Raw genomic sequence first — 12,542 nt, forward strand, 5'->3', positions numbered from 1 at the left:
TCTCTCTCTCTCTCTCTCTCTCTCTCTCTCTCTCTCTCTCTCTCTCTCTCTTCTCTCTTCTCTTTCTCGCTTACTCGCTCTCTCTCTTCTCTCTCCCCTCTCTCCCTCGCTTCTTTTTCTCGGTTACGCTCTCTTACCAACTCTCTACCTTTCGCTCTCTTTCCCACGCTCTCTCTGTCCCTGTCTCTTTCTCCTTCTCACTCGATCTGATGAGCATGGCTAGATGTATGTGACGAATCCATGCACGAACTAATAATATATTCAAGTAGTCGATCGGTGGGAAACTTGCGGTATATATATATAAGTATATATGTATTATTTATTTATATATTTATATATTTATTTACGCGGCGCGCCTATGATAAACCTTGGCATAAGCAGTAATTCAGGCACCGTAACACCATGCGGCCGCCATGCCCCGTAGCGGCGCCTCGTAAAATATATGAGGCCACGTAATGGCGTAACCGACTTGCCTCGGCGGTGCAGCATGGCTGCCCATTTATAACGTTGTAACAACGATTTGCTTCAGGGAAGTCTCCCATATACATATACGCTGTAGCAGGGATGTCTCCCTAAATAACATTGTAGCAGGGATATCTCCCTATGTATAACATTGTAGTAGGGATATCTCTCTATATAACATTTGTAACTAGGGGTTCTCCCTATATAAACGTTGTAGCAGGAATGCTTCCTATTATAACATTGTAGCAGGATGTCTCTTCTATATAACGATTGTAACAGGGTTGTCTCCTTATATAACGTTGTAGCAGGAGACTTCCTAATTTTAACATTGAAGCAGGTGTCTCCCTATATAACATGTAGCAGGATGTCTCCTATATGACATTTTAGCAGGATGTCCCTATAACTTTGTTAGGCAGGGATGTTCCCGAGGTATAACATTTGTAGCAGGATGTCTCCCTATATGCACAATTTAGCAGGGATGGTGTCTCCCTATAACTAATTGGTAGCAGGGATGTCTCCCTATATAACATTGTAGCAGGATGGTCTCCCTATATACAATTTTAGCCAGCGTGTGCATGTCTCCTCAATAACTTGTTTGTTACGTAGATCTGGCACTGTGCTGGCTAGATTAACATAAATGTAACTTAGATAGAACAAACTTACTACATCACTTAATGAAACCAAAGAGTCATATTCATTATCGAACGTATGAGAAAATTCTCATATTATTTGTAATTACAATTTACATGCATCCGTTTCACAATCCCAATGCAAATCAAGAAAAACTAAGGAACTCTGGCAGTATCATTACACCTAGTCCTGCGTGGCTGACTGCAGCGCAGTTCGTCACCGCTACCCTCATATTTACGCCTGAAGTAAATGGTGCATACGAAACTACCTTAAAACTATCATAGCTCAGTAAAAATATGTGTACTACATGCACTGAGCCGCTAGTGCGAGTATCCGTAGCCGATCGTTCTAAACCGCAATTTATTATCGCCGCGCGTTCGTCAGTACGCACTAGAGAGAGGTAGGAATCGCCAAAAATTATGTGCCACATATATTCATCTCGACGGCCAGATGAAATACAGTTATAATAGCGTCAGCTTGCATAAATTTTACGGCTCTATCGTTATGAGCACACCGGCGCTCTCGGTACCTGGTTTTAGTTGGAACTGCGGCATAAAAAAACATTTGCGCTTAATTTATAGACGTCCCAGTCAGTTTGCGGGGACACGCGAGAGCCTTATTCCTGTGAAACTCGACGGCTTTCTACCAAGCGTCGTTTCAGCACAGCCTGAGTATTGGTTTACCGCTAAGACAAGGTTACAGCAAGAAAGATGTGAGATGCGTATTTATTGTCTGCCTGCTTTTCTGCCCAGTTCTCGTTTATATCACGCAAGTTGCTTTTGACTCACTTCTATAGCGGTTATGTTTGGCCACGTATAGAGTACGCGATCTATTCCCACACTCTCTCGCTCAGCCCTCAGTCCATCTCACTTCCATTCACTCACTCACTCACTCACTACTCACTCACTTCACTCACTCACTCACGTCACTCACTCATTCGATCGCCGCACGCACTCTACGATCTGCATGGTGCCGCACATACGAAACTGCAGTATACATACAAAAACATGCGAAATAATCTTCTCTAACTCTCATCTTTTTGTCCTCTCGATCTCTTACACTCCCACCCCCTCATCTCTTCCTCTCATGTCTCTTGTCTCTCTCTCCGCTCTCGCTCACGGTCTCTCTCTTCTCTGCTCTATCTCTCTATCTATTCTCTAGCTATCTATCTATCTAATCTTATCTATTCTATATCTATCTATACTATCTATCTGATCTATCTATCATTTAATCTATCTATCTATCTAATCTATTCTTATCTTAGTCTATCTATCTATCGTCTATCTATTCTTATCTATTTCTTATCTATCTTTATCTTATTCTTATTCTTTTAACTTATTCTTATCTAGCACTATCATCTATTCTATCTATCTATATCTACAATCTCAGCTACATCTATCTACTATCTATGCTATCATCACTATATCTGATCCGAATCATCACTATCTATCTATCTATCTATCACTCATCTACCTATAAATATATATGTTAGCTAGCGTAGCTTATGTCGATGCGATCTATCCCTCTCTCTCCTGTCGCGTCTACACCTCAGTGTCTCACTCTCCTCCCTCTCTCGATCTATCCCTCAGCGTGCACGACTAGAATTTACAGTAACACCCTGTCGCCGCACCATTCTCTCGGTGGAAGTTAGTAATCCCACGTAGCAAGCCTTGCATCAGGTCGAAATTATACTTCAATGGACGTGGACAACTGAACATACATGCGAGCTCCCCGTTCATCCATGTGGTGCTTGAACAGTGCCGGCGGCAGTACTTCTCAAAACCGTACCCGCTGCCGCATACACTCTCCCGCAGACTTCCGAGGATGCCACGATCGCGGCGCGTGCTCCCTGCAGGCCGAGTTTAAAGCGAACGCCAAACCTCGCGGCGCGAACGCAGACGAGAGAGAGAGAGAAAGAGAGAGAGAATGCAGACCTCGAGAAATTTACGAGTGCGTGACGTGGGCGCGGTCGGAAATGTCGTATATTTTCTTATTCCGATCGGAGCTAACTCCTAAAAGAGGAATATCCTTTAAAAACGTGAAATGTTCAACGTCCCGTCCAAGCAGTAGCGACGGAGGGTACTCGTGGTTAGATCTAGTTAGCAGTCGAGTGGCCGAGATTGTAGCCGCTAAAGCTGAGCCGGATATTACCCACTAAGCAAACAAGCGATATAGATTGCATGCAATAAATACACCTGAGGATTACCTCAGGGTTATGTGGTTGGACGCCTTTCACTGCAGATCTACGATAGTTATTAGTGCATAGACTGTTGATCATGCGTATATATATATATATATATATAACTAAAACGACGTTAACAAATACTCGACGAATTCAAGCCCGATTGTTCACTCGACTTGCGGCATCGTCATAGTAGCGTTTCATATCACGTCTATATACGCTCGACAGAAGTGAATGAAACTGTGACGATAGCTTTCAGGTGCTAAATAATGCCGAGCGCGTTCGCACGCAATTGCTGTCGGTATTTGTCGTAGCCGAATTTTCAACGCTCGTCGTGTGTTGACCTATATCGCTATTTCACGCGCAATAAACTGACTTGAATGGCTGCGCGTATACACGTAGCACATATCTTGAACGATGTTGCTGTCTATCTATCAGTGCGTGATCTCCAGTCGCAAGTAAGCGTATCTATGTAACACTCCATCTATAATTGCCTGTGAACTCCACCTCGCTCATGTAGTGACAGTAAAAAGAAATACACAATAGCGGATCGTTCTTCGTATAACGGGTTTATCATTTTCTGGGTACTTACAGTTCCAATTATTATGCCAACGTCGCTTGGCGTAACCCCATCTCTTCTTCTTTTACTTTCACTTACTTTCACTCACCTCCCCACTGTCTACCACCACCACGTCATTCTCCTCTCTAGATCTGTCTCGCTCTCTCTCTCTCTCGTGCGCGCGCTCTCTCTCGCGCGCGCGTCCTCTCCCCCTCTCTCTCTTTCTTCTCGCTGCCTCTCCCCATCTCTCCCTCTCTCTGCCGCTCTCTGTGTGTCTCTCCCTTTCTTCCCCTCTTTTTTTCTTTTTCTTTTTGCTCACCCTCTCTTTCTCACGCATATCTACACACAGTAACTTGCTCCCCCACACTCTGGGCGCGTTCTCGCTATTTCCCTGTCTCTTACTTTCACTTATGTATTTCTCGTTCTCTATCTATCTTTCTGTCACCTTTTCCTTTGCTCTCCTTTTTTGTACACCTTGTTTTAAGCGACATACGTACACAGCTAGGTTATTTACGACCGTGCATCTACAAGGACATTCATAGACCATGAGTTACCGAGCATGGACCGAGCATGGACCGTCACAGCCATACATAGACAGGGACATACATAGACCGTGAATTAATGGTCACGCGTGTGTGATATATATATATATATATATATAGACTTGAACCGTCTCTAGGAAGCACATATGCACTGTACTAGTCCATGAACGGTCGTCTAGCTTATAGATTTTAGATTATCCTAATGTTGGCGATGAACTAACAATGAGATGGCGTTCATAAACGAATGGAATATTGGCAGATGGTGTGTTAACGATCATACATAGATGATGTGTTAATGTATATATACATAGTTGGTGGGTTAACGGTCATATATATAGATGGTGTGTTAACGGCCGCATACATAGATGGTGTGTTAACGGTAACGGCTTAATATATATATAGTGTATTAACGGGCATCCATAGCTGGTGTGTACGCAGGTAGCACAAACTCTGAACATATTCATCATTACGTAATATATATACAGCGCAACGCGCATAACTCCACGCATGGCCGATCAAGCTCGAGCGATCTTTACGAATTGTTTGCAGAAAATAATCGTTACAGACACTTCTACGTGATGAAAAGTCGCACCCACGATGCTACTATAATCCATCACAAGCAATGATCAGTCATCTGTCGCATTGTCATCAAGTGTGCATCTTTTCTATAAACGTCAGCGCAACAACGAGTGCGTTTGTGCGCGCACGTACGCGCGTCGGATAACTATTATACACGACTATTGTGTGTAACATCCACACTTACCCTTCATCAGCATCGCCATGACGAACACGGTTCCGTAGATTTGCACGCTATTCATCGTGGCAATCGTGTTGCGGGCGTTGTCGGGAGTTTGACGACACGATCTTGATTGAGCGAGACCGCCGACGTGTGTGCAGTGCGCGGTGTGCGCGTGCCTGCATGTAAGCGGCGGGCGTGCGTGCGTGCGCGTGCGTGTGCGCGTGTGTCTGTTTGTATCCCATCCGCACCGCGGGCGGGCCGTGTTGCCGGTTGAGTCGTGTCGGTGGCGCCCGTGGGGCAAATGTCGAAGCACGTACGCTGCCTCCCTGCCAAGAGTCATGCTTCGCATCAGTGAGACTGGCGTCATCACGTGCTCACGAGCGGAGGGGGGGGGGCAGGTGTAACGCGGCGTTACATAGCAGCAGTAACACTAACGCAGCGCGCAGTGTGGAGACTTTAAAACACGTGCAAAATAATATAATCAAGAGCGTTTTAAGTATGCTTACTTAATATGCTCTCGATATAATCAAGAGTCCATGCTAGAAAATTTCTATTATGGATTCTTGATATAATACATAGACTATACTGTGCTTAATTATTTATTTCTGCGGTTAAGAGAAGGGGAACGGTCATTTTCGGGGCGCGGGATTGGACCATTTCAATTACCAGGGAAATAACAGATTTTTCTTGGCTCGAGAATAAAACTCAACAGGGTTGCGGGAGCGACGATATTGTGGTTTTAATTAACTGGTAACTAGAAAATTTGATATCTTTGGGAACGTGCGGAATGTGGACCCCCCTCCCCGACCAACATCTTTAGAGGATGATGCTGGCGATAGCAGTGACAGCGATGACGATTATTACGATGATTATGATACGCATAAGAACTATAGCTTGACTGTAAAGTAAGCTCGCTACTTTATTACTTCGTTACTTCTGCTCAGTTATCTGTAAACACGGTCATCCATTAGTAAAAATGTACATTCGCTCGTAACAGATCGTATGTCAGCATTTAGAAGTTACCGTGATAACTTGATTCGGTAATAGTCGATGCTGTTTGACAGAGGCATGTGATTAATCGCGAAGTCAAGCATATAGCAGCACAGATTTCCTCTCACCGACAAAATCATGCTGGTGATGTCATGTTTCCCATTCGTTAAGAAAATTTTACTATCCTATACCTCACATGCTAATTTCTTTACGCCAAAATAATCTTCGTGTCTTAGGTGGTTATGACAGCAATTATAACACAACTATCCATAGTTGGATTAACTCGCTCGGTGGATCGGTCTAACTATTTCCGTCCTAATTGACCGTATCTATGATCCCTGGCCTCGCTACTATATGTCCATGAGTCAGATAGTAGAGATACTTATCTAATGATGTGTAATTTGGCATTGGCATTCCGATTCACCGATAACAACAAACGCAAAATCATAAGACCGTTTAGAACTCCATTGATTCGTTTGCTTACGGTTAAGATATCGTCGCGTGATATATATCTATGTCAGGGAAATACGTTCTGCTGAGTTAACGCGCCACACCGAAAGAACTGCGCGTTTGCGTGGTAATGTTGAAATGTATCTCACATGGGAGGCTCACCATGGTGGTTTATACCCGTTAGTGAGATGGATGTTTGTTAGAACAGGTTCCAAGTTACGAACTATAATGAAGAAAAACTTTGCGGAAAGTTGTGCGGGGTAAAGTCGTAATAAATTACTGCAAACGCGCTCATGCATTGCTCTGCTATGAAACATTTCCTACCATAATCATGATTCTATACGCGTTACTGTTAAAGAATTATGGCCATAAATAGGGAAGCATTTCGGACGTATTCGTACTAGTTCCTAGCGTGTTTGTAAACTTACTTGACACAGTATTGTCGCAGTACTGAAAACGTTTTAAATTAAGACAGATAACATATGAAATATATATCAGCACAACCGTGTTCAGAAACGTAAATAAATGATGACCATGCATACACAACTCTACTATACTGTTAATGATATGAGGGCGTGAATAACGCGATTGCCTATTAACAACAGTCATGGGGAATCCGCGGATAAACACAAATGTCGTGATGATTTAAACCATTCTGTGCTCATAGGCTCTACTGACATCAGAGGTAAATAATGACAATTTTTGAATTTGATGAATTTTGAATTAAATGATGCAATTTTATTTGTAAGGTAAATCTGATTCTGAACTGTGGCGTTCTGAAACGGGAAAGCATCACCTTATTGACGTGATACTGTTTACTGTTCAGCATCAACGTCGATATGAGAGAAACCTCGGGTCATTAGAAAGTTGTGTAGTATGTTATTATATTTTCAGAACATGAATTTGATAATAATAATAATCTATATAATAATTTGAGTAGTGTCGTTCTGTTTGTTCTTGCATAACTTCTTGGCGCGTGCACGAATCCGGCTGAAAATTTTCGTGCTTCATTCCTACGCATGAGGTTCGATTCTAACACTTTGCTTTTTGTCATTTATTGGGTTATATGTTTAACAAAACCATATTTAAAAAATATAATGGAAAATCTTTCTGGAAAACATGCACGATTCAGTTCACTTCCGCAAGGTGAGCTGGCTGTAGACTTACAAACACGCAACCACGGGCTAAGGGATGCAGTAGTCTGTCGCGTAACCTTGCAGTGGATTCGCCAGGGCACACGCGCTGGCTGTGGAAGCAAGTCCTTTCCCACCTGCACGCTCGCACTCAGCGCATATCTATATCTATCAATCTATCTATTTTGCTATCTATCAATCTATCTATCCATTCATCAAATGTGAACCTGTGACCATTGACCTTGGGTGAAAGGTACTCAAAATCAATAGGGTTCCACCGCCCCTAAGGTCCACCTCTGGACCAAGTTTGAAGTTTCTACCTCTAAGAGTAACGGTTGCAAAAATATCGAGCAGACAGACAGACACACACGCACGCGCACGCGCACGCGCACGCGCACACACACACCGTGACACACACACACACACACACACACGACGACCACACAACAGCACACACACACAACACCTACACACCACACACACACACATGGACACCATCATACACACGCACACCACACGCACACGCACACGCACACGACACGCACACGCACACGCACTAGGCGCACACGGCACACGCACACGAATCGCACAACGCACACGCCCACACGCACACACACACACACACACAACAGAACGTGCGAACGCAATACTTCGCGACACTACGTGGAGGAGGCAGATAAATCCGATTACTGGCGAAGCCGTTGCTGCCTACAGTTGCCCTAAGATATTCAATACCTGGTTAGTATGAAAACGAGACGCGCGTCCAAATAAGGACGGGCCAAATAAAGACGGGCCAACTAAAAGACCACAAGTCAAGTATATAGCGGGGGTTTCGTATTAACTACTTAACATCTATATTAGCCGCCGATAAGCAAAGAAAAATTTATTGGAGTACAGGTTGTGTACAAGGTATTTATATAAGGTTTATAGTGGATTAATTAAGAAGCTGTAGTAGCTGTTGGAAAATGTGTTCACAAATAGAGTACAATTACTGCAGAAGTCTTAAACTCCTCATTAAGATGTTAATCAATCATTACTACAGTCGCGCACCCCGTAGTACGAAGACTGAAGGGCCAAAGAAAAATATCGTATAAGCGGGTTTCGTATTTACAGTCGACTCCTTTTCCGGCCATCCGTTATTCCGGAAATCTCTATCTCTACAACCGTGTGTGCATCTCGCAGTTCGTATGTTCTCTGTTTTTTAGTCATTTCCACCTAAAAATCTCGCTCAAAACATCGGCTCAAGAGTCACTAAAATCGCGCGATGTACCAACCGTAGTAGTGTTTGCAATGTGTGTGACGTGCGTGCGGCGCGCTGGTGGTGTGTGTGTGGTGTGTGGCGTGTGTGTGTGGTGTGTGTGTGTGTTGTGTCGTGGTGCTGTGTGTGGTGGCCCGAGGTGTGTGTGTGTGGGAGTGTGTGATGTGTGACCCTGTGTGGGTGTGTGGGGGTGTGTGGTGGGTGTGTTTGGTCCGCTTCGTGGCCGGCTATGCCTCCGGTAAAATTTTATTTTATTTTATTTTATTTATATTTCATATAAACCATAAAACACGACAGTTTGTTACAATAATCATAGCAACGAGTAAATACATTATCACATGCATAAACCCTACTGAACTGCATAGAAATGCTGTGTTTGAGCATAACTCTCATATCCGGCCAAATCCCATATCCGGTCGGACTGTATTATATTAGCCTTAATTTGAAGAGAAAAACAATGGATTAGAAGGTGTGTACAAAGTGTTTTATATAGAAATGAATATACCGGGACAGAAAATGTTATATTAGTAACAGGATCCTTGTATTATTGTCTTCGTATCAAGTCAATATTTTACGAAAAGATTACTATGAATCGGGCCGGGATTTAGAGAAATCATCGTAGTCTCATCAGCGTAACGAGCGAATATGGCCGCCGGAGGCGGCCATTTTGCGAGTAATAATAATAATAGTAGCGAGGCTAACAGTAGAGTGTGTATTGAAAGAAAGGCAATTCACAATTCACAATTCACAATTTCACAATTCACAATTCACAATTCGTTCGCATACAAGTTACTTCACTATTAATAATCATTTTTCTGCGTCTTTAAGCATCAATCTTGAAACAATCCTGACGTGGGTTTCGGCGCTCTATACTTAATAGAGCTTGCTTAATGTTGTCATATTGTATAGAAGGTTCGTGATACGCATGGATTGTGTAAGTAAATGTTTGCGTCACGGATAGAGAACGCGCCCTTGCAAATCTGGAACAAATAAACGGCCATGAGACATGAAGCCCGTTGTACGTTTTTAACTGGCTTCGACATCTAACATGAAAGCTTTTGCATTTCTTGCCTCAGTCACGTGTTGGTGACGTCACGATCACGAGGACAGATCTAGTTGATATACGGTCGCAAGTCGGCGCCGTTGCCAGAAACATTGAAGCACCCCTAGCCAACTCAGGAAACATATACGGCTGTATAGATACGAGCTCCGCACATACGTTTATTTATTTATTTATTTGCATATATACACATATTTTAATTCGTGATTCTACGGTGCACGTGAAACAAGTCCGATAAACTTCACTTCTAAGCGACTGATACACGAAGATATACGTGCACGAAAATTTACTACGTGCTGTAGTGCAGTGATAGTAACTGTGATAATGAAGCTTCACGTCGCTTTCTGCATTATAGTGCTGACTACACTATGCGCACTGACGACTGCTATCAGTGCAGGTAAGTATAGATATACTATTTCAGGATATGTCATGTGCCTATACGTGTGCGGCCGTGAACGTGTGAGTATACTTAATATCTTCCCCGCGTATCTGTGGATGTTCAAGAATGCGCGAGCATGTGTGGAGAATTGTGAAGTGCCTGTATGCGTGCGCGTACGGGCGTGCAGGCGCGTGCGTGCGAGTGCATGTGCGTGCGTGTGCATACGTAGGGCCTACGTGCATGCATATCCAAACATGTGAGAATCGGTACGCGGGTGTGTAAGCGTGCGTGTTTTGTGCGCGGGCTTGTATGTGAGCGCACACACGTTGCCTACACATTACCGTAGCAGCTGTCGTCTCGAAGAAATTGAGGTAACTTGTCCAGTTCAGTTTTATGTCCAGTTGTAAGTATCTATTACGACATCGCATCTGTTCCGTTTCTAGAATGTGGCGACGCGCGCCATAACGTCGTCTGTTACTATGACGTCACCATGCATCGGCTACGGGCGGTAATGGCTGACGGAAACGGCCATCTTGGTTTGTGCTCGCATATCGTTTATTCGCAATCGAGCCTGGCCCTGACGGGCACAGTGAAACGCCCAAGCGCCTGGGATATACGTAAGTAATGCTGTCATTATTCCGTGTATATCAAACGTCTTCGTCAAGCAAGCAAAGTAATAACGATTATAGTAGTATAGTAGTAATAATAGTAATAAAATTATTCCCGCGTACGTTAGAATGCGTTTCCCGTAACCCGCGCCTGTGTCTCGCTGCAGACGCCTACAGACAGATGCGAGATCTGAAGACGACGAATCCTTGCCTGAAGACGCTCGTATCGGTGAGAGACGACCAGCGCCACCGTGTGGCGGACATCGTCAACATCCCCTACCTACGCCACAAGCTCGCACTCGGCGCCGTGCAGTTCCTGCAGCGGTATTGTTTCATTATGTATCCCTTTGTCTCAGAAACGATTATAGAGGGCGTACTCAAACTATAAGTTTTGCTGCCGTAGATATGAAACCTCGTTGTCAATTTTCTCCGGGCGTAGAGGGAGGGTGCCGCTACGTGGCAGCACTAGGGTTAGGGTTAGGGTTTGAGTTAGGGAAATAAGGCCATGTCTAGCATGGAAGTATCACAGAGTCAGACTGTGGAATGACGGAAGTGTGCGAAGTGACTAGTGCTGCCACGTAGCGGCACCTTTCTCTACGCCCGGGGGAAATTGACACCCATGAAACCCAGCATGGTTGATTTTTTTTTTGAAAATAATTCTGTGAAAAAGCAATTAATTAACTGTTTTTAGGAAAGAACCTGTTTCTGTTGCGTACCAATGTCTAGGAATCGAATGGTAGTTTTAGAACATTAAAACAACATACGTTAAACCTCGACATAAAATCTGTTTGTCATCCCTCCCGCTACAGGTATCACTTTGACGGAGTGGAGTTTGACGAAGACGAGCTGATGGGAACGGTAACGAACAGCACGGCCGTATCGCTGAATGCCTTTGCCGACTTCGCAGAGGTATGCGTGCGGATGAGGTTTCCGCCATTTTGGTTACATTCGGGGAGCATATAGGCGCATCCGCAACCGTGCTGCTTTGGTTTCCGTGTCAGATTTGCCCATTAATTACGCGTTTGCATCAACATATAGGCAGCACAATATATCGATATATATATCACAGGTGGCTCGATATATTATATATATGTATATATTATGTTATGTTATTTATTTATTTATTTATATATATAGTGTCATATAAGTGTAGCGGAAAATTGCAGCCATTTCGTATATAGGAGTTTGACAAACTGTTAAACAAAGATCCAGCACGCCGGACGCGAACATTCGCCAATCATCAGCAGCGCGTAAATCTATAGGCACCTGTATAGCTAGATCTACGTGCTCTGTTTTTTTCTCCGTATAGGAGATGAGACTCATCTACGCCGGTCGCACCAACGGGAAACTCATTCTGGCATCTGCCATCGACCCGAGCCTGCTGCAGGATGATGGCAGCGCCGCCGCTGCAATGCTCAGGTTCGTTAACACCTCGGCGTGTTACTCGAACGATAATTAAGATTTTATCCCGTGCTGTTGGGTCGTAAAAGCACGTAGCTTTACTGACCAAGTAGATAGAATGCAATGTATAGATTTTTTATTTTTTATTT

General features: G+C 43.8%; 2 protein-coding genes across 2 annotated transcripts in view; one reads left to right on the forward strand and one right to left on the reverse strand.

Moving 5' to 3' along the window:
• Nucleotides 1-5,316, reverse strand: part of LOC106814358 — a 28,046-nt gene extending 22,730 nt beyond the window's left edge. The window contains exon 1 of the mRNA XM_014818675.1: nucleotides 5,139-5,316. Within this exon, the coding sequence (XP_014674161.1) occupies nucleotides 5,139-5,193 (55 nt within the window). The 5' untranslated portion in view covers nucleotides 5,194-5,316. The remainder of the gene's footprint in view (nucleotides 1-5,138) is intronic.
• Nucleotides 5,317-10,076: 4,760 nt separating this feature from the next.
• LOC106814494 overlaps nucleotides 10,077-12,542 on the forward strand; it is a 4,797-nt gene continuing 2,331 nt past the window's right edge. Inside the window, exons 1-5 of the mRNA XM_014818809.1 lie at nucleotides 10,077-10,402; nucleotides 10,828-11,001; nucleotides 11,160-11,316; nucleotides 11,802-11,901; nucleotides 12,302-12,411. Coding sequence (XP_014674295.1) covers nucleotides 10,330-10,402; nucleotides 10,828-11,001; nucleotides 11,160-11,316; nucleotides 11,802-11,901; nucleotides 12,302-12,411 — 614 coding nt within the window. The 5' untranslated portion in view covers nucleotides 10,077-10,329. The remainder of the gene's footprint in view (nucleotides 10,403-10,827; nucleotides 11,002-11,159; nucleotides 11,317-11,801; nucleotides 11,902-12,301; nucleotides 12,412-12,542) is intronic.

This window comes from Priapulus caudatus, unplaced genomic scaffold, assembly GCF_000485595.1.
Source record: "Priapulus caudatus unplaced genomic scaffold, Priapulus_caudatus-5.0.1 Scaffold26, whole genome shotgun sequence".
Lineage (NCBI taxonomy): Eukaryota > Metazoa > Priapulida > Priapulimorpha > Priapulimorphida > Priapulidae > Priapulus > Priapulus caudatus.